This window comes from Chanos chanos, chromosome 3 (genome assembly GCF_902362185.1).
Source record: "Chanos chanos chromosome 3, fChaCha1.1, whole genome shotgun sequence".
NCBI classification, from domain to species: domain Eukaryota; kingdom Metazoa; phylum Chordata; class Actinopteri; order Gonorynchiformes; family Chanidae; genus Chanos; species Chanos chanos.
This window is the reverse complement of record NC_044497.1, coordinates 3,331,474-3,353,661: the sequence shown is the minus strand read 5'-3', so window position 1 is coordinate 3,353,661 and position 22,188 is coordinate 3,331,474. Positions and strand designations below refer to the sequence as shown.

At 39.4% G+C, this 22,188-nt stretch overlaps 3 protein-coding genes across 3 annotated transcripts; all 3 read left to right on the top strand.

Moving 5' to 3' along the window:
* The first annotated feature begins 3,803 nt into the window (after positions 1 to 3,803).
* Positions 3,804 to 4,586, top strand: LOC115806351 (bryoporin-like). The gene is made up of 2 exons (XM_030767025.1): positions 3,804 to 3,892; positions 4,166 to 4,586. The coding sequence occupies exons 1-2, from the start codon at positions 3,804 to 3,806 to the stop codon at positions 4,584 to 4,586; spliced, it is 510 nt and encodes a 169-aa protein (XP_030622885.1).
* An 11,168-nt stretch (positions 4,587 to 15,754) lies between these two features.
* LOC115806350 (DELTA-sagatoxin-Srs1a-like) lies at positions 15,755 to 16,198 on the top strand. Its single transcript, XM_030767024.1, has one exon. It carries the CDS (start codon positions 15,755 to 15,757, stop codon positions 16,196 to 16,198), a length of 444 nt encoding a protein of 147 aa, XP_030622884.1.
* A 4,272-nt stretch (positions 16,199 to 20,470) lies between these two features.
* Positions 20,471 to 21,289, top strand: LOC115806349 (bryoporin-like). Its single transcript, XM_030767022.1, has 2 exons — positions 20,471 to 20,592; positions 20,833 to 21,289. The coding sequence occupies exons 1-2, from the start codon at positions 20,471 to 20,473 to the stop codon at positions 21,287 to 21,289; spliced, it is 579 nt and encodes a 192-aa protein (XP_030622882.1).
* Positions 21,290 to 22,188: the final 899 nt, after the last annotated feature.

The window sequence follows — 22,188 nt, the reverse complement described above, 5'->3', positions numbered from 1 at the left end:
ACAGAGAATTAAGCACTTGTTCTAGAGTTGAGTCAGTCTCATGGCCCCTGAAAGAGATTGAGGTTCTCTGCCACTTGTGGGCTTTTTCCGTTTCATCTTTAGAGTCTACTCCATCCCTTTGGGTGCTGCTTGAGGAAAAGTGCTTCTTGCCAGTGGATGCCACATGTCTGGTGTTTGGCACAGCTGGCTTCTTCTTTGATGTTGCCCCTGAACCTTTGGCTGTCCTCTGCAGAGCAGAGAAGAGAAGAGAAGAGAAGAGAAGAGAAGAGAAGAGAAGAGAAGATAAAGGCTTCAGAGAAGTGGAGAGATACTAATAGAAACTGTGGCTAATTTGTATTATGCCTACTTACCTTTTCAATGTTGCGCGAGCGTGTGGTAGCTGTACATGTTCCAGGTTCAGGCTTCATTTGGTTCCTGTTTATTCTGGGATCCTGAATCACAAGAGATGTGTTGTTCATTTCATGTAATGCAGAGACATCGGGATCATTAGACATACCTTACACATTTTTAAGAATATTCATTTCACCATTTTAACCAACAAGAAAATCAGCTCTGTGAATAGATCACAATAGATGATGAACATCGACTTAAGATACACCTCGGTAACGAGTTTTCACCACCCTGGTTAGGACAATATTGATATTAGAATAATATCAACACGATGGACCCTGTTGTGGTCGGCTCCCGGTGACAGTAATTTGGAGCCCTCGGTCCCTGGAATGAACCCAAGTAATGGTTGACTACAACTTTATTGTCTCACAGAACGCGTCTTTCGCATACATCATCTGTGATGTCAGCGAAAGGAACGCGGCGTAATTCCTTGCTTGCATATTGAAAAAATTTCAAATCATAGAAACGGCATATGATTGATTCAAAGCACGATTCTCAATGGTCTGATCAGAAACAATTGCTGCGTAAAATAAATATCATGGATCTGTTTTTATGTGAAGTTTTAGGTTGAACTGAAGTAAAATGGTGTTTTATTATGAATTTATTATAAATCTACAGTACAATAGGCTACTCTGTATAAACGCTATAATATAAGATTGTTTTGTGACACTTTCTTCTCACGCAGTCAGACATTACTTATTTGTCCCACATCTGAACAAATATCGCTAGCAACCAAGCCACACAATCACTGTCTTATTATTTGTCCGTCTGAATTCAAAATGATTTGACTTGCTACATTGTCTTTCCTACATACTGCTCCGTGGCACTATGGAGAGACTGTTACATTACCGTTCCTGCCGGTCAACAAGTCAGGTACATAAAGATTTTATCAGGACAGATATCAGCAGCTGTGCTTCACCTGATCTTGTGCAGACCGTTGGAATACTTCCGCTCAACAACGGTTGAGATGATCAGAACACGATGTTGAAACTTCTCTCCATAGTTTTAAACCTTCCCTCTTTTTAGGAAATGTGAAGCCGATATACAGTCCAAGCCAGTAGTTGAGCCCATAAAGCAAACCAGTGTGAAAAAACACAAGGTTCAAAATATTATCATTTAAAATCCGTCCGTGCTGAATTCTTTAGGCAATGCCGAATCTGCAGTTCTAAAATCTGAAGCGTGTGCTGATATACATTGACATAACGACCCCAATGTCCCAATGTCTCCAGATTATGAATATGTGTTTTACTGCACAGCAAAACAAAACAAAACAAAATAACGTGGTCTTGATAAATACATGTAGTTTGTTCCTTCTAAAAGCTTAACAGTTTCTGTCTTGTGTGTGAAGCTGTGTGCAAAAGGAAAAGAAGAGAAAAAAAGAGTGACTGTTTCTCTTGAGCAAAGCAAAATATTTCAGATTAAGATTAAATCTTAAATTGAGAGAGGTATTTGCTCGAAAGAACTCTGAAATCCTGAATATTTCCTACCCATAGAGGGCGCAAAGAGGATGAATGTCAGAAGGTGGCAAATCAATTCAGCGAAAATGCAAATTCTGCATTTAAAAGCAAACAAACAAACAAACATTTGTTGCCTTGTATATATATATATATATATATTAGTCTGTCTGATATGTCTGCTGTACCATGGTAGACAGACAAAGCGAAAGCAAAAACAGAAAACACTCTTTGTAGTTTTGCACTAGTCCAGTATTGCACTGACTGTAATTGGTTCATTGTCCCATACCAACTGCATGGAGACTGGACAGTTAACAGCGTCTGTCTCTGTACTGGTGACAGCGGTGGGCATTTCTGTCCGTCACAGCTTATTAATGGGCTGTTTTTGAGCATGGTGTAATGACAGCCTACACCTGAGAACAGTGACAACTCACTAACAAAACCTCTTTTGGATCAGTAAATAATCTGCCTGTATGATGGTGTGAAACGTCTAATTCGCCCTCTGATGACTTTGTTGTCGTCTGTCATCATATAGCTCAGTGGAATTTTCCTTCTCTTTTCCCTTTGGACATCACCAAAGGTGTGGTTCTCGATAGTCTTAGACATTAGGCAATATACTCCGTATAATCTCACATTCATTTTTGGGGGTATTTTTGTAGATTTAATTCAGTGTGACCAGTTCTTCAACTGATTCAATGTTGAAGCAGCATCCCAAAGAATCCAACGTTATCTGACATTTTTTACAAGTCCCTCAAAAAATGAAAGTTACAAAACTCATTCTTGACAAGAGAATTATCATATCTTTGCGTATCTGTGATGTGATGTGTTGGTTACTTCATGCCAGGATATCGCCCCCTACAGGTTTGTGTTAAGGAGGTCCAACTTTCTGGAAATGTACCTGGGCTATTTTTGGGTCTCTTCACTTCAGCATTTTTTGTATGGTATTTGTATCCGTGTCTGTATGTGTATTTGTATTTGTATGTTGTATTTGTATGGTGCACCAACTCACCAAGACAAATTCTTCTAGAGGTAAACCCACTTGGCCATGGACTAAATTCTGATTCTGATTCTGATTCTGATAATGATGGAATGCTTATAATAAAGATAGTGGTGTTACAACAGCACTTTGTTAATATGCAATGACACACAAAAGAAAACTGTGCCTTCTCAGAGGTGTTTCACCATGACTGAGAGGCTTCGTAGAGAATGAGTCATCCAGCAGCTCCTCTCATATCTAATGGCAAAAACACACCACTATGCTACAGCACATGAGCTTAAGTTAAATGCACTCTGTTGTTGTGTGAATGATGTGTGTGTGTGTGTGTGTGTGTGTGGAAAAAACAATTTCATACTGCAAACTCTTAATGTTCATAATGATGTGTTGAGACATGCAGACATTAAATAGCCGGCTGTGTGTGTGTGTACTAATATGTGTGTGTTGTCGGGGGCGGAGTTGTGGGAAGGAGTGTCAGTGTATGTTTATAACGCCCCAAACTGAACCATAGCAGGCTGTTCCATGGGAGGAGAGTTTTAAGGTCTTCGTATGAAAAGGTGTGTGGTTCATATTTGTTTTCTTTCCTTCTCTGTCTTTTGGCTACCGTATTGTTGTTTATATTTTCTTTTCCTCTCTCTGCAAAATTTTGTTGACATAATAAGCCCCGTTTCCCTCTTTTCTTTTAATATGGTTATCTTAATAATCTATACTCTTTGATGGTATGAATAAGTAAGTAAGTTATAGTGTCAGATTCATGCTGACATGAAATGATTCATTTGATATTTTATTCTCTGACTTCTGATTCTGTACCAGTTAAAATGTGTGTGTGTGTGTGTGTGTGTCTGTGTCTGTCTGTCTTTCTGTCTTCTATTAGTCTGTTTCATACTCAGTTACAGAAAACAGAAACAGAAGAAATGACAGAAATTCGGCAAAGTTTTGCTTCGCAGCTCACTTCTATGGCCAGCATGGCTACTGGAGGTGCCCCAAAGCCCGCTCGTAGCTGCACTGTAAAAATCAAGAACTGCAGTACTGTCCACTCGCTTATCAACCCCAAGTAAGACCACACTGAGGTTTAGATCAGTACTATTCAATTTGGACTAACTCGGGACTTGGACTTAAACAGTACCTTATTTCGTGATGATTATGTAAACAATCAGTGTAACATGAACACAACATTTTCCTTACACTCATTTCTGCATATGTTCACAGAGTATTTACTCCAGTTACTTTAATGTTAAAAGGGTGATGACACCAGACACATATTGACTATAACTCTGACATTGCATTTCAAGAGAACTGAATGGTATTTATTTATTTATTTATTTAGATTCTGGATGAACAGCGGCTACAACAGCCAACCTCCCTCACCCACTGTGGACGTGAACACAACGGGGGTGTGTGCCTTCTCCAAGACAGCAGGCGCTGCCACAGGGGCTGTAGGTGTCTTAACTTATGAACTATTCAACAAAAAGAAACAATGTTCAGATAAGGTGATAGCTATCATGTTCTCTGTGCCTTATGACTGCAACCTCTATGACAACTGGCTGGCAGTGGGCATTTTTGACTGCGCTCAACCATGTGACGACACACTCTACAATCTCATGTACTATAAGTCTGACTCTAAGTTCCTGCGTGCCAAGGCCACAGACCCTAGTATAGTGTACACACAGGAGTCAGTGGAGATCAGAGCAAGCATGAGCAATGCAAGAACAGCTGATGTTCAGGTTGAGATCCATGATAAGTGCTAAATCTATGATGAGACGACTGAGTCAAGAAATTGTGTGTAATCCCAGACTGTGTGATATGATAGCATCATTATCACAAAAGAAATTTATTAAGAAATTTGCCAATTTATTTTTCATTCTATCAATTCTGTAATGTTTGTTTCTGAAACACTTACCTGACACTGAAAGATTAAACATGTGATTTGTGCTTGTTTTCTTTTTTGTTTTGTTTTGTTTTTTCTTTCTGGTCATTATGAAAACTTGTCAACACATAATTAGTCTAATTTACAGTGAACACAATTAGTATGGGAGGACCCATATTGGAGTACTTGCATATTACTTTAGATGAAAATAACTACATGTGTGGTTATTATTTTTTTAAATAGTCAGACTAAAGCAACACACTTTTATTGATAAACACTTTTTCATAAGACAATTTCAATTTCAAAGAGATTTGGTGAGCATAAATCTGTCACCAACATGAAGTAACATTCACTCATCTGATTGATGTGTTCAGCTACCAACAAGTTAGGACAAGGATGTCATCAAAGTTCATTTTTCAAGTATCACGAAGAGCAAAGGTCACACTTTAATACTGTTAGGGACCACAGAGCTGTCGTAAAGTCCACGTTTCTCCAGTATACTGATGATCGCTCGTATCACATATACGTCCTACACAAGTACATCTGGCATAAATGGAAACCATGAGTTGATTTTGTTTAGTGCTGCACACCAATCATCTGTGAACCCTAGTGTGAAGACAGTGCACAGAGTACGGATAGAGTTCGTCATAATTCCCCAGAAGCAAGTATTGCCTGAGGGTCTACGTGATAACCAGAGAGATCCACCCTTCCACATTTCTCAGCTGCCACTGAGACAGACTGCATGTTAAGATGTGTTTGTTCTGTTTGAACATGAAGGAAATGGGAACAGATTATCACACACCATACAGCAAACATGAGATCGCAGTCAACTTAATTGTCCTGGAACAGTCCAATCCACTTCTCTCCAATCACAACATATCTGATAAATCACATGTCAACGCTCTCATTAATCACAATAACATTAATAATCTCATTAATACTCTTACTGATCAAACAGCTTAGCACTGATCTCTCCTTAACCAACAAGGTTTTATTAGAGATTGTGATGATTTTGAGTAATTTGAGCTGCTTCATTATTGTTGAATTTAAGCAGATGTGATTTCACCTCGACCTGGGAGACGGTGTGAGAGGTTGTGACTAATTACTGCAGACAAATGAGTGTAGCTGCATTTACACTGATTTTGATTTCTTGTTGGTTTTTCTCTGTGATCTCATCCCTATTACAACTGATACACATTTGGAGTGTAGATAGGGTAAATCCCAGGTCCTACATAGAGGAGCTCAGTGAATGTGGAGTTGTGTGTGTGTGTTGTAAGGTCAGTGTGTCATTGAAGAGGTGGTACAGGGACAGAGTGCCAGCAGCCTGGTCCAGGTACATTCTGGAGGCAGAGTGAGGCAGAGGTTATTTTGCTCTTGTCACTGAGCCAAAAACTAAACGAGTTATTCCATACTGATGGACCTGTCATTCCTACCCATTCCTTCCTTTGAAATGTCATTCCTTTAGCTCTACTGGCGCCTACACATGTAACTCTTATCTGAGTTCTACCTCCACTGAACTCCTCCTCCCAGTCACAGCGCTCAGTCAAGGCCTCTCTACACACAACTTGGAAGTCATTCTTAAATCTCTCATAATGATCAGGATAAGGCAAAGCCACTGAAGTCTCTGTCACTTTCCTATTTTCCTCAGAAAGAAAACAGGTTGTGTGTGCTGTGTTCTGGTCCAGTGTGAGCTGACTGGCATCTGAAGACAAGAAGAACGTTATCATTATAACATTATCAAGGGGAATGATTGGTGTGAAAACATTGTAGCATTCAAATGTGCACTTTATTTTTTATCAATTACTCTTTTAGGTGATGGCGTTTGCCTCTTCATGTTCGTTAATTGAGAGTAAACACTGTTATTGAATAATATAAGACTTGCCTTTCTTCAGCCCACATTTCATCCTGCACTTTCCTCCATGGTCCAGTCTGTATTGGACCAATAACAGACAGACTGAGTAGGAGGTGTGGAGATTAAACTGCATTGTATCAGTTGGAGAGTCCAGCATACTCACTTCTTCCTGTATATAGGTGTGGTTCCACTGGTTGATCCAACACAGGTGGGCAGGTTTGACCTCAGAGAAGCAAAGCCTTCCTTTAGTGATTAGACAGCCTGACTGTAGAGAAAATCAGACAACAGCCGATCCTACCCTCTGAATGTTCTCATGATGGTTGGGCTTGCAGAGCAGAAATGACCAATATAAATTAATGGTTGGGGGGGTGACTGCTATATATGAAGAATTTGGCATTTATATTGAGTTAGATACAGCACAACTGTGAAGCTGAAATAATAGACCTAACAATTTGTTGTGTTTGTCATAATGTTTCCCAGGTTTCTCTAATGGATCCTCCAGTCCAGCAGAGAACAGTTTTACTCCTGATACCTGCAGGTCATTGTCTCTCAGTTCCAGCTCTCTCAACACAAGCACACACCTGATTTATCTACAGGTAAATCTTCTCTTGCTCATCTGTGCAGTTTCATACATATCCTCCTGTTAAAATTCCTCAGACAGAAAGGACACTGTGTAAGTACACTGGGCAGGAGTGCACTAAAGTGAAAGTAGAACTCAAAAGATGACTTTGTTCACACTTGTCACGCTGGTGGTGTGGTGCAGGACCCAAGTGCAAAGACACGATTGAAGTGAAAAAAACAGAAGACTTTACTTAAAATGAAGACCAAAATACAGGTGTAGAAAAGGAACAAAAAACCAATAACAAAAAGGTGCAGCGTAACAGCGTGCTCTAAAACACAAACAACGATAGACAAAAGACAAGGCAAACACTAGGGCATAAATAGAAGGAGAACTAAACAGGGCTGGTTGAAATTAACAAGGTTAATAACGAGACAAACGGGAACAGGTGAGGGGCGGAGACAAACAGAGCAGGAGCACAAAGACAGATCAAACTAAAAGTCCAAAACGGAGGTGCAGGCTGTGACAACACTCTTCACATTTGGGGCTGAGTATTGCATGTTTACATGCCACAGTAATGCTACAGTGAATAAAAAAGGATAAACACCGGCATCCATACAAATGACATTTGGTGTCTAATGACACTTCATATTTTTGTGCTCTCTGAGAGATCTCAGTTCTCAAGTTCTCAAACTCTTTCTCAACCGCAGTTTTGCAAATGCTCTAGGCCTTGCCTTTACAAAGCGCCTCTGTTGTTTTTCATTATTTCTTTAACCCAACCACAAGACTTCAAAAGATTTCAGAAGTCTTCAGAAAGTAAGTGGTGCATTGAAACTTACCTGTGTCTTGGGGTTGCTGGATATGGCTTATTTGGACATTTGGTTGTAAGGCCATAATAGATATGGCACATCCAGGAACTAATCTGTTATTAAACAGACAACTTGTCAAATTACTGAAACAATCAAATAACAAATAACAAGATAAAAACAACTTACGTTTTTAAGAATTATCCAGAATCATATGATCACAGAGTATGAACAATTCTAATTGTCAGTATGAATATTAGAAAAGTTGGCTGTGGGCCTTTTTTTCCTCTCGTGCCTAATGGTAAATACATACACATGTATGATGGCACAGGAATATAGGTTCAGGGCAGGTTGTTTTGTGAATGATGCATGCAAGATGCATGTGATATACGCGAGGAATGTTCAGTATGTCTAGTATGTGTGTTTGTGCTTGTGAGTGCGTGCGTGTGTGTGTGTGTGTGTGTATGTTAGTTTGTGTTAGTTCTTGCTGGAGGCCTTTGTGTTGTCAAATCTAAGAGTACATGGAAAATTGTCTCCAAGTGTTGTGTCTTACTGGCCCCCACAGACACCCCACCCCCACCAAAAGCTTACCTGAGGTCTATTTGTAGAGCTAAGGCTCAGACTGATTGGTGTTCAATTACTGTATAAGTGTTTTCATATGTGTGTTTGAGTGCTGCCAATTTCAGTTATGTTTTGCACTTCTGATAGAAGTGTTTTCCCAATGATTGCAAGAGGTTCAATTCATGAACAGTGTGTCTAATGTAAGAAACAGTGTGTAGTGTTTTGCGAACAGTGTGATATAGAATTGCAAACAAAGTGCAAAGCAGAAAATGTTTTTGTAGTTTTGGTGACTTTCTTTAAGACATGGTTGCAAAAGTTATGGTTTTGATGCTTTTGTCCAGGCATTCACTTCCAGTGTGTAAGCAATCGGCAAAAACTGTAATAATTTTTTGAAAATAGCTAATTTTGCGTACCTTTCACGGGCTGTAATATTACATTCAGTGGTTTTATTTCATAGGTAGATATTTGTACTATGCTGAATTGAAGGTTTTCTATCTCTGTGTGATACCTATTCCAGTATTTGGGAGGAGACTTGGTTTCCTAAACCATTCTGAATTCTACACAAGTTAAAACACACAGCACAGTGAGGTAGAGAGAGGACAGAGCAGGACTCAACCCTAAATAAGACCACACTGAGGTTTAGATCAATACTATTAAATTAGGATTCAGGCTTTGGCACCTTTAGTAATGACTATGTAAATGATGTCTAACATGAACATAACATTTTCCTTATACTCATTTCCGCATGTATTTAGGACTATTTACGCCAGTTAGAGATAATTTTAAAAAGTGACGATACCCAACACATATTGACTATACCTCTGACATTGCATTTCAAGAGAACTGAGTAGTATTTATTTATTTAGAATCTGGATGAACAGTGGCTACAACAGCCAACCTCCCTCACCCACAGTGAACATCAGCACAAGAGAGAAAGCACTGCCACAGGGGCTGTGGGTGTGTTGACTTAGGAGCTTGAGAAACGCTGCTCTGATGAACTGATAGCTATCATGTTCTCTGTGCCTTATGTCTACAACCTCTGTGAGAACTGGCTGGCGGTGGGCATTTTTGAACAAACTCAACCATGTGACGACACTCTGTTCAATCTCACGTACTATGATTCTGACCCTGCATTCAATTGTGCCAGGGCTGCAGACACTAGTTTAGTGTGCACATGGAAGTCAGTGGAGATCAGGGCTGTCATGAGCAATGCAGGCACAGCTATGACTGAGGTGGAGATCCATGACAAGAGCTACATCAATGATAAAACGGTTTAGTAAGAAATTGTGTTTAATCCCAGACTATTTCATATGATATCATCATTATTACAGAGGAAAAGGTATTGATAATTACAAATGTATTTTTCATTCTATCAATTCTGTAATGTTGGCTTCTGAAACATTTACCTGACACTGAGGGGATTTAAGTTAAACATGTGATTTGCACTTGTTTTTTTTTTTTTCTGGTTTAATTTACACTGAACATAGTTAGTATGGGTGGACCCATAGAAAACTTATAATTTACCCTGAATCCATGTGTTTTTTTCTTTTAAGTGGTCAGACTATAGCAAAGCACTTCTTTGATAAACACTGTTGCTGACACTGTGAGTTTTAATGACGAACGCTTATGCAAGTACTGACAATTAAGAATTTGAACTTATTAATCATATCAGTTAGCTTATCAGCTTCTAACCTCTCAAGAGGCTGCGTGGAGGATTTATTCCTGAGCACAGGTGGGCAATGTATCCAGAAATTCACCATACCATTAAGCTGCACAACTGTATGCACAACAATAAATATAACTTAAGATTTAATGAACTTTTTTATGCATTCGTTTAAAGCATCTCTCTCTGGGGAATTCCAAGGAAACCAATGTTTCGTGGCATGGTTGTGACTGGCTGCTGTAGTTATGGTTTAAGTGTTTCACTTGTATAAAAGAATAGAGAAGAAAAAGAGAAAGATTGTGTTGGAAAGATGTCTGCACATTTTTAGTACAGATTACCGCTCTTCAGCATGTGGTGGGTCAGGTTTAAGTGCTGCCACTAGATGGCAGCATGACATAGTAATTCTGGGTATGGCACATTAAGACATGTCATGGTATGTAGGAGCAGCAGTATGGCAGGTGTTACGTCCCCGGTGGAGTGTGGTGTCTAGGGGGATGTAGGGGGACGTAGCATAAAGGACCCACCACCTGTGCTGGTTTTGGGACGGTTTGGTGAGGGAGGAAAAACACGGACACGGGGAATTGATATGAAAAAGAGTGCAAAATATATTTAGAATATTTACAAAAGTGATATTTACAAAATATTTACAAACACACACGAAGGTGGGAGAGGACGTAGACGGTGCCAAAGAAACGAAACTAGTAAAACAAAAACCACCCTGAACTACACCGAAAAACACACACTGAGCTACAAAACAAAAAGGTGGCAGAGCCAAAGGAAACCTGACTACACTAACCAGTAACCGAAATACAGAAGTGGCACCCGCCTCTAACCTATCCCTAGACAAAGTTAACACTATCGCGGGGATCCCCTTTCTTACCTGTCCGTCTCCCCGCGATAACCAAAACATCAAATCCAGTACGCAATCCACAAACAAAGTCAATTAACGAGAAGGCAGAGTCAAACACAGAATGGCAAGTTTGTAACAATAATTGGAGAAACACACGAAAGGCAAAACGCAACACGAGACCGAAATCTACACACACAGCACATCCAGTGGTGTTTAAATGTTGGCGCTCCGCGTCCGGTTGGCTACAACACGAGGGGCACTCCCTCCCTGGTTGGTCGAACGGGAGAGAGAGGGGCGGGGCACAACATCAGGCCAGATGGTATTGCCGGCCCCCACCACTGGGTACCTGTGGAGAGAGAGAGAGCGAGAGGGAGAGAGAGAGAGAGACGCAAACAAAACAAGACGCACACAAACAAAACGCACAGTGCGCCGCACGTAACAGCAGGTCAAAGAGAATTCACAAGAAGGGAGACTGTGCTCTAGCATAACAATATTAGCATTAGCAATTACTATCCTTCATGCAGGGGGTTAACTGACAGTTGTGGTCAGGCCAATTGTACACTTGTGTTTAGATTAACAGTAATTTTATCACCTCCAAGTACATGTAACTCACTCCTAAGCAGATGGATGTGGATATTATTCTGCATAAATGTGTTACTTGAGTGGGGAATTAGTTCTTCACGATCGCCTTATCTTTATTGAGATTAAGGTACAACACCTTTATGTCCATCAATTGCATCTAACAAGACTGATGGCGAGCATGGACTCTTCAGAACCTTAGGTTCTATAGGATTTGAATGAACGGCTTCTTGGTGAAGTTGTCTTTGATCTCATCAGGGTCTAGAGGGTCTAGAGTACTTTAATACTGTCAAAATACTATAAGTTAACAGACAAGCAAATCCAGAATTCAGATCTTTCTGTCTGAAGGTGACACTAATCTTTATTTCTGAGATGAGCTCTCAGCCAGAATCTACCCTCTCACAACACTGCCCCCTCATGGTGTATTAGTGTCATGTGCACATAATCATCCACAGAGTTTATTTCAGTGGGCTAATTGTTTGTGGTTGTTCCCCTTCCATTTGCTAGAAAACAGACTGGCTGTATGTTTAGAGATAAAGGAGCATGCAAGCTCAGGAGCCTGGGAAATTCACACGATGCAGTCAACTCAACTAGGAAAACCAACATACCAACATCCTTTAATTTAACCTTTACATAAAAATCACAATGATCATCTATGGCCATCAGAAGCATAACTAATAAAGAAGAAATCAAAGAGAATCAGTTTATACTCAGCAGCGTCACCTTGGTGATGAAAGGCTCTCACATAGACATGTTCCTCAGCTCCCTCAACTGTCTCAATCATCAGAACTTATTGCGCAGTAATAATGAAAATGCAGCACAGTGTGCAAGTCTTGCATGACATTATGCTTGCACAAGAACAAGAGTAATCTGACCAAACAAAACATGCGCAGACAAAACGTATTTGAACATGTGGAACGCTTGATTAGCATGCACAGTGGTTAAACAATTGACCCTTTTTAAAATTACAAACAGAAAACACTTCGTTATGGCACGTCATAAAATGGAGACTATTTTGTGACACAGAACGGTGACCTCAGAGAAGCTGAATCCACTGCTCCTGACTCCTTCAAACACAGTGTAGAGAATGAAGGTGTATTTAGTCCCAGGAGAGAGAGATGAGACTGTATATGTGACTCTATCACTTCCCTCTGATCCAGTGATGGGTATTTCTGGTCCATTGCTGTATGTCAGTATGTAACTGTTATAGCTCCTTAAAACTAATCATCTTCACACACTGGTGCACAGACACATACAAACTTATTCCCTCTTTCCCTCACAAACACACACATAATAAACAGTGGAGGGTAATTCCTGATAGACAGTACCTTTTGCCAACTCTCTGCTCACATGAGATCAGATTGACATTACAGCCCGGTATATGAGTTCATTTGGAGTGTGACCAGGAGCTCTGACATTTGTCATCTCACTCACTGTCGGTATAAGAAATTAATTTTTACATAACTGTTGTGCAGTTTGTTTTTGATGTGTGATAAAAAAAGGAATTGATTAAGCATGTCTAAACTTTCACACTAAGATAACCCAAACATAATTTGCGTGACAGGCTCAGGACATTATTTTAACTGATCAAAAAATTGAATGACGTTTAAACAGAGTTTACTGCATTACCTACAAGGCAACTACACACAGAGACAGATCACAGAGAAAGAGCATAACGCCTCTCATGGTCTCAGCAAGCCCACAGTCCAGATGTCTTCTCTTTAACCTTCTCTCTGATTAAAAGGCAGTTCATATCTTACCTATTAAACCACAAGTTTAAGATCAGGAAATATAGAATAGAGATAAGGTCAGATACAGTAGTACCTCATTGATCCCTGAGGGGAAATTCAATTTCTCCAGTACTACACAAAAACAAATTATGGTACAAAAAATAGCATTCACATTTGAAAACAATCTAGTTATGCAAGGACCACAGTGTACAACACACAACACAGTCTATAGATTGTATTAACACGGTGTATGTGAAATGTGCATAAGGTACAAAAGGTAGAGACCTGCAGGCCCATCAGGAAAGACAGGAAATGAATGAGTCTGCAGTTCTGCTGTATTTCCATAAAGCCCCTTAAACTGCCCTGTAAATGTAAAGGAATATTTTGGGGGATTTTTCCAAGACGAGAAAAATGTCTTAGCCATGAATGTATTGATTTTTTAGAGTGGTATTATTAGGGGCTTTTCCAGAAGGAGGAGTTTCAACTCGATAAAAGGGGAGCTCTCAGAGATCCTCACAGAGAATCGAAACCAGGAGAGAAAAAAGCCGAAAAGAAGGCACGCTAACCATCGACACTGGAACTTAGCTCCTAAAACCAACACTGAAAAATCAAACATAGAGGAGAACCTGGGGTGAGTTGATTTTTTTGTTATACTCCTCTCTGTCAGGCCTGTTTCTAGGCATAGGTGAATTTCACACAGGGAGCTACAACCAGAAAGAAAGGAGGGAAAATTATTGATGAATCTGTTGTTTCAGGTTTTCGAATGCCTTTCATAGCAGCATCCGGGAAAAGGATATTTTATTTATTACTAAACCAATAACAATAAAAGCCTCTTTTTCCTGTGGTGTCTGTCCTTCCTGGGAAGCTGCTTGTGGGAGCAGATTGAAATTGACAGCAGCGATGATTGGAGACAGAGAGCAAGATTGATGGGCAAGCAGGCCAATAGCAGTTCAATTTCCTGATATGATGTGACAGTAGATCCTTGTGAAAAGAACCGCAATAGTGATTTGTTATTTTATGAAAAGATCAAAGCCCTTACGGGTGCTTCACTGAAAACGGACGAAGGAGGAAAGGAAAGCAACATATTGACGTATTGTATCCAACGTGCATTTTGATCTCTAAGCTAGCAAATTTTCATGTCATTATCTGGCCTGCAGTAACGTCTGGAGTCAATGACACATTAATCATGTTGTAACTTGAACATTGACATCCTTAATTATGACAAATAATTTATTTACTGTTCACACATCTCTGGGGCGACTGGAGAGTTGCCAAACTCTTTAGGTCCCGAAATTGGTTTGTCAAAAAGTAAGAGGAGTACATGTGTGCAGTCTATCTACTAGACAGCTTTTCAAGATACAGTTGCTGTTAAGTATTTGAGGCTAAATCCTGATAGTTTATTTTGGAGTCACAGTGTTTTTTGACAACAAACATTGTAATACAGAAATGATAATATTAAGTTCTGATAAAAATCTGTTTTATCTAATATAGTGGTGATGGTGTATGTATGTTGACAGTAGTGCTGTAACTCTAGCATCTTGCTAATATAAAGTTCGTTTGTGTCTGTGAGAAGGGGGGTGGCAGGAAGTGTCTAACTTATGACATCATAGTGGTCATAAATGGCCCTGCTCTCTGCCAATCATATATTATTCATATATATAAACACACACACACACACACACACACACACACACACACACTATATATATATATGTGTGTGTGTGTGTGTGTGTGTGTGTGTGTGTGTGTGTGTGTATGTATATATATATATATATATATATATATAGTATTCGTGTGTTCATCTCGTTCGTGGGTTAGACACTCTGTTGAAGGGGACCCATTTGTTTTCTTCATTTCTTTTCATAGGGTTCTCTTAAAAACCTGTACTTTTTGACAGTCAGAGAAAGTGAACTGAGTAAGTCAATAACTTGGCCTTTCAGAATCTTTCTGAGCTGAAATGATCTCTTTGAAATTCTATGACTTCTTAATCCATATTAGTTAAAACATGTGTGTGTGTGTGTGTGTGTGTGTCTGTCTCTGTGCATGTGTGTTTGTGTGTGTTTGTCCATGTGTCTGTCTCATTCCTCAGTAAGAAAGGAGAAAATGTGTGATGTTGCTTCGTATGCTGCCATTTGTGCCCTGAGCAGTCGTAGCTGCAGCATAGAAGTTAAAAATGCCAGCAGTGTCTATTCACTTTTCAACCCCAAGTAAGACCACACTGAGGTTTAGATCAATATACTTCACCAGTACTAACCCATGCATAGGCATCTCAAAGCTCCTTCTGATTATATACTGTAAAGAATAAATACAGTGTGATCATAACATTTTCCTCAAAGTTATTTCTTCATGTTTTCAAAGTCTGGTCACACCAGTAAATTCACTGTGTATTGACTATAAGTGACATAGTTAATTTCAAGAGAACTGAATGGTATTTATTTATTTATTTAGAATGTGGATGCACAGTGGCTACAACAGCCATCCTTCGTCACCCACTGTGGACACCAACACAACAGAGATCTGTTCCTTCTCCAAGACAGCAGGTGCTGCCAGAGGGGCTGTGGGTGTGTTAACATATGAGCTACTCAAGAAGAGGAAACATCATTCTGAGGACCTGGAAAGTTGCCACTGCAATGAACAAGTAGCTATCATGTTCTCTGTGCCGTATGACTACAACCTCTATGACAACTGGTTGGCGGTGGGCATTTTTGAAAACGCTCGACCATGTGATGAAACGCTCTTCAAGCTCATGTACTATGAGTGTGGCTCCACGTTCACTCGTGCCAAGGCCAAAGATTGTGGTGCAGTGTACGTAGGGAAGTCAGTGGAAATCAGAGCTAGCATGAGCAATGCAGGTAGAGCTACTCTTAAGGTGGAGGTTTGTGATAAGAGATAAGTCCATAATGAGATAAGTTAGTAGGACAGTGTGTATAACTGAACATTCTCAGATAGGATATGACACAAATGTCATTACAAAAGAAAATGAATCTATGCATTACCACTTTTTCCCTTTTTTATTTCTTTTTCCTATCAGTCCCTTAATGTAGATTCCGGAAAAACTGTTACTTGAAAGTCGAATATAAAAACCAGTCGTTTGATTTGGTCTTGTTCCCCGCTAGTCATAATGAAAACTGGCAAGAGCATGATGAGTCTAAATTACATTGTGGGAAAAATATTGCTTTGCATTATGACTGCAACTTGTAGAGGGAAAATGTGTCTCATGACTGACTATTGTCATGATGAGGTATTAATATTATAGGGACCTGTACTTGCTCAATTACTATATGCTGCAAAATGTATCTATGTGTTAGAACGATGAGCATTTATCATGTAGAAGACAAGGCCTCTGTGTGTCTGTAAGACCTGGAAGTGAATACCAAGTATCCTGTGCTCCATGAGAAAAGTTATCTTGTAAACCCCCACATGTCTTGTGTGGGGTACTTGTTTTCCTTACTGTATGAAAAGCTCTGCAATCATTAACCTCAGTGAGAACTGCACTTTATCTCTGAGGTGTGCTTCTCCCATGTGCACCTAATAAAGGAAAATGATTCATCACATCTGAAGTGTGTTGTCAACTCTCATTACAGAGGACTCCAAATTTCCCTTACAACACTGATAATATTCGGTAAATACCCGGAAACACTCCCATTTCCTTTTCATGAACAGGAAACATACACACACACACACACACACACACACACAGGTACAGATGTTTATGAATCCTTTAATTTATCAATAGAGGACAAATGCTTTAAATACATAAAAGCTTCACACCTTGTAAAACAGACGCCATGTTAAGTGACGGACTGGTGACCATAGAGAAGTGCCATGCAACCTTTTCCTGCCAGCCTTGCACTACAGCCCTGACAACAACTCCTGTTTATTCTCACATACCTCCACTATCCACAAATTTATCTTCATCGTTTACACACACTACGGTAAGCCACCTCCACATACAGGTCATAGTGACAAACAAAAAACAGGAAAAAATGTTTCCTGATGAACATTCCATTTCACTTTGCTTTCCTGTCATTTTAGCCAAGATAACACATCTTGGCCACACTCTTCTGCCAACTGCAGTTTGATTGACCGTTGTGTTTATTTTTAAGGGCTACAGCATGAGTCAACTTTTAACTCCTTCTGGGCTTGCTGTAAAACTTTAACATTGAAATTGTGATTTTCTCAGAGTACTGTATTCCTCCACCTTAAACACAAGGTACAAAACCAGGGTTGTTATAGTAGTATACTGTGCAGCACAGAGCGACTGCAACATTTTCATACATACAAGTTATACAATTTGACCTTAAGGGAAAATCATTCAAATACCATTTGAATCCCAGTCTCTCAGAATTCCATTCTGAATCTGATAAAATCCTCACTGTAAATTTTGGGTGTTCACACTGGATCCAAGAGGGACACAGTCCTGCAGCTTTTTAACTTTATCACACATGCCATTGCCAAGACCTGATCATCGGCCTCCTGAACTATTCATGTGCCTTAACCACAACAGAACAACATCAGATATACAACTAGGGTTGTTACAGCACGTTATACCTCTGTACGGTAAAGCACAGGGAGAATGCAAAACATTTTCCTTTTTCTTTTCTTTTTTTGACCAGAGTGCATAATATAATGGGAAGGAAACAGAAGATACCTTGTCCTTGTGTTCTCGTGTAATACTGTGTTAACTAGCTCATTAGAGTTATATTAAAGTCAAGCTGTGAAGAGGCTGTAAGGGACTTTCCCAAAAGCAGGAGTTAAACTCAATAAAAGGGGAGCTCTCTGAGATCATCAGGGGACATTGAACTGAGGAGAAGAGAAGAGCAATTATCTGCTGGCTCTGTGATCCCTACCAAGGAAGTGAAAGTGTTCCCAAATAACAAACCATGGGTTTCTAAAAAACTGAAATATCTGATTGGTCAAAGAAAAGCTGCTTTTAAAAATTCAAAAACTCTTTTGTTTGCATGGCACTTAGCAGGCTAAGTTTGCACAAATGACTGCACTAAGCACTTGTTCCACTCTGCAAGTTGACTCATACTTCGTATCCACATGAAGTCATCTTGGATTGCTCTGTATTGTATAGTCGTCCTTGTGTCCTTGTGTCCTCGTGTAATACTGTGTTAACTAGCTCATAGAGTTATATTAAAGCCAAGCTATGAAGAGGCTGTAAGGGACTTTCCCAAAAGGAGGAGTTAAACTCAATAAAAGGGGAGCTCTCTGAGATCATCAGGGGACATTGAACTGAGGAGAAGAGAAGAGCAATTATCTAATTTACTAATTAACACCACAATAACTTAGATAAAATCAGCTTGGAAGATAAACTGGGGGTGAGTTGATTTTTTTTTTTCCTTTTTTGTGTGTGTTTTCTATTTTTTGTATTTGTAGAGCATATTCTGTGTTTCCAAAAACGTGATGTTCTGGGCGATTGAGTGGTCATTAATTGAAGTGTTCATGTGAACCTGGTGTCATGCATTCTTTCTAACTGAGAAATTAGGCCATTTCAACTTTGCATAATTATCTGATTGTATGAACTTTGAAGAGACAATTTCCAGCATCTAGTTATTCTAGATACTCAGTATCAATGCAGATTATCTGACGACCATTAGTTGGGTAAGGTTGTGTAGCATTCTAGTTGTAAATGAGAGGAACTTCAGGGTTATTTGCAGGTTCTCTATCGAATGAGGGAGGTTTGGGGAAGTGAAGGTCCTTTTTCAACAATACAGTGGTTTCTTAGGAACAGTTACAGTTTTCTGATGGTATCCTTTCAAATTGTTTTTATACTTTGAAAATGGAAATATTTAAGACCTTTTGGGTCTGTCAAACAGGAAACTGTAACAAGGCAGGTGCACTTCTTTATATCGTTACACGAAGAGCTTTGTGGTCAAGTTATGTTTTATTTATTTTTTTAATCTTTCACATTGTCACAATGTTTCATAATGACTATGTTTCTATTTTTATTCACTTTTGCTTTACATCCACATAGTTCTGAATATTTAATAATTAATGTTTCCTTTGATAATATGTCAAATAATATGGACTCTACTCTACTTAGACAATTACTTTACAGCTTTAGAAGATGAATTGTATCATATGAAGATAACTTACCCCATGGTTGAGAGAACTGACAAAAAAAAAAAAAAAAGCTTAACCCATATGTTGCTGTCAGGTCTCTGTCTCCACATCCCTGTCTCCTAGCCAATCAGCGCCAAACTGGATCTAACTGGCTAACAACCTTGCTCCCCAATTATTGTGTGCAACTGTCACAAGTTTGTTCCCTTGATGTGTTTGTGTATATATACCCCTATGTTTTCCTTTGTACTGTTCTTAAGTCTACACTCGTCAGAACTGAGCTATTCCTGGGGGGTATTCCAGAAAGTGGGTTCAGTGAAAGAAGAATGAGATTGAAGCCACAGTGCTCTTCTATATAGGGCTCTTGAGTATTCACTCAGCCTGCTCTCTGGAATACCTCCCTGGTCTTCCCTATGACTGTGGTTACCCTACTAGCCCTGGTAGCCCTGTTACTCCGTTTTGCCTTGTTCCTTCTCTTGGCCCTATTAGCCGTTAGCTGTTAGCCGTCCTGTGTTGACCTCAGCTTGTTCTTGACCTCTGCTCTAACTGCCCCTAGTAGCCAGTTTACAGTGTACCAGATTTTGCCTGTTTATTGAACACAGTTTTGATTTCAGTAAATAATTGCCTGCATTGCATTAGTCTCCTCTCAGTTGTGAGAGTTATAGGCTGTGTAAACTAATTTTCAAATTCCATATTTATTGAACAATATAGTTGAGTTCATTCACTGAATGGTTGTCCTCAATAAAGCTTTTTTTAAGTTTAAGTCAGTGAACTCAACATTTTATATTTAGACAACTTTGACAACTGTGTCAAAGAAACACTTAACCTTGAACAGAATGACTTTGAGTTAAGTTGAGGCAAAAAGTCATTTTTTATAGTGATGTCTTGGTGAACTAAATCAGCCTATGCCATCAATGTCCTGATACACTGAAATACAACAAGAAGCTGACAGTATATTGATACTGATTTTCTAAGACTTGTTAATATATACCAATTGTAATATTTGGTGTGTGTGTGTGTGTGTGTGTATGTGTGTGTTTCTGTCTGTCTGTCTTATTCTCCTTTAAAAAGAAAAAATACATTTCAGAAAACGGAAATCATGATCACAACTGTAGCTGCAGTTATTTCGGCTGCGACTATTGCAGTTGCTGCGGCCGCCTGTCGTAGCTGCGTCATAGGCATTGAAAACAGCTGCTGCGGCTACTCACTTACCAACCCCAAGTAAGACCATACTGATGCTTAGATCTGTACTATTAACCTAGTACTAATTCAGGCCTTGGATTCTAAAGGCTCCTTTAGTTGTAATTACATAAATGGCCTGTGAAATGTGAATGTAGCATTTTCCTCACAATCATGTCTGTATGTATTTTCAAAGTCCATTTTCCATTAGAAATCTACTATGCATTTCATATAAGTGTAAAAATTCATTCCGTGAGAACTGAATGATGTTTATTTATTCAGGTTCTGGATGCACAGTGGCTACAATGACAATCCTCTCTCACCCAATGTGGACCCACGCTCAATGAGGTTGTGTTCCTTCTCCAAGTTTGCAATGGAAGCCAGAGGGGCTGCGGGTGTGTTGACATATGACCTACAGAAAAATAGCGCTGATGGACTGAACTATTACTCCAGCAATAAACTGATAGCTGTCATGTTCTCTGTGCCTTTTGACTACAATTTTTATGAGAACTGGCTGGCAGTGGGCATTTTTGACCAAACTCAGACATGTGATGAGGAACTCTTCAATCTCATGTACTATGGCAGCGGCACCAATTTCAAACGTGGAAGGGCTAAAGACGGTGAAATAAAGCTCAAAATAGATTCAGTGGAGATCAAGGCTGCTATGAGTAATGAATATATGGCTATTCTTAGGGTGGAAGTCTCTGATAACTGCAAAGTCCAGAATGAGAGAGGTTAAAGGGAAAATGAGTATTATCCTAGGTTTTGTTATAAAACAGATGCCATTACAAAAGAAAATGCATTTATATATTGCCATTTTTTCCCATATTTTTAATTGGTTACTTGAAAGTTGAATATTAAAACCAGTTATTTGATCTGGTCTTGTTTCCTGCTAGTCATAATGAAAACTGGCGAGCACATGATGAGTCTAAATTACATTGTGGGAAAAATATCGCTTTGCAATATGACTGCAACTTGTAGAGGGAAAATGTGTCTCATGACTATTGATGTGATGAAATATTAATATAATAGGGACCTGTACTTGCTCAGTTACTATATGCTGCAAAATGTATCTGTGTGTTAGAACAATGAACATTTATTATGTAGAAGACAAGGCCTCTGTGTGTCTGTAAGACCTGGGGAGTGAACACCAAGCATCCTGTGCTCCATGAGAAACTTCACTTCATCTCTGAGGTGTGCCTCTTCCTATGTGCACGTAATAAAGGAAAATGATTCATCACATCTGAAGTGTGTTGTCAACTCTCATTACAGAGGACTCCAAATTTCCCTTACAACAATGATAATATTCGGTAAATACCCGGAAACACTCCCATTTCCTTCTCATGAACATAAATGGATAAACACTTTAAAATAGTTAATTCCAAGGAAAAACAATAACAGAGAGAGCAACACTACCCAATGCTACGTTGTGCAAAATGTTTTTTTTTTTCCTGTTTTTTACCAGTTACCCTGAAGCATCACACTCTGATTAGTGAACACTGACTCGTGAGCCCCTCCACGAACGAACACACACACACAGACACACACACACAGGTATAGCTGTTTATAAATCCATTCATTTATCAAATGGGCAGAAACACTTTAAATATATAAAGGCTACGCATGTTGTAATACAGG

Coding starts and splice junctions, on each gene's coding strand:
- LOC115806351 (XM_030767025.1), top strand. CDS start 3,804: ATGGCTACTGGAGGTGCCCCAAAGCCCGCTCGTAGCTGCACTGTAAAA. Junction 3,893..4,165: donor CACTCGCTTATCAACCCCAA/GTAAGACCACAC, acceptor TTATTTATTTAG/ATTCTGGATGAACAGCGGCT.
- LOC115806349 (XM_030767022.1), top strand. CDS start 20,471: ATGATCACAACTGTAGCTGCAGTTATTTCGGCTGCGACTATTGCAGTT. Junction 20,593..20,832: donor TACTCACTTACCAACCCCAA/GTAAGACCATAC, acceptor TTATTTATTCAG/GTTCTGGATGCACAGTGGCT.
- LOC115806350 (XM_030767024.1), top strand. CDS start 15,755: ATGTGGATGCACAGTGGCTACAACAGCCATCCTTCGTCACCCACTGTG.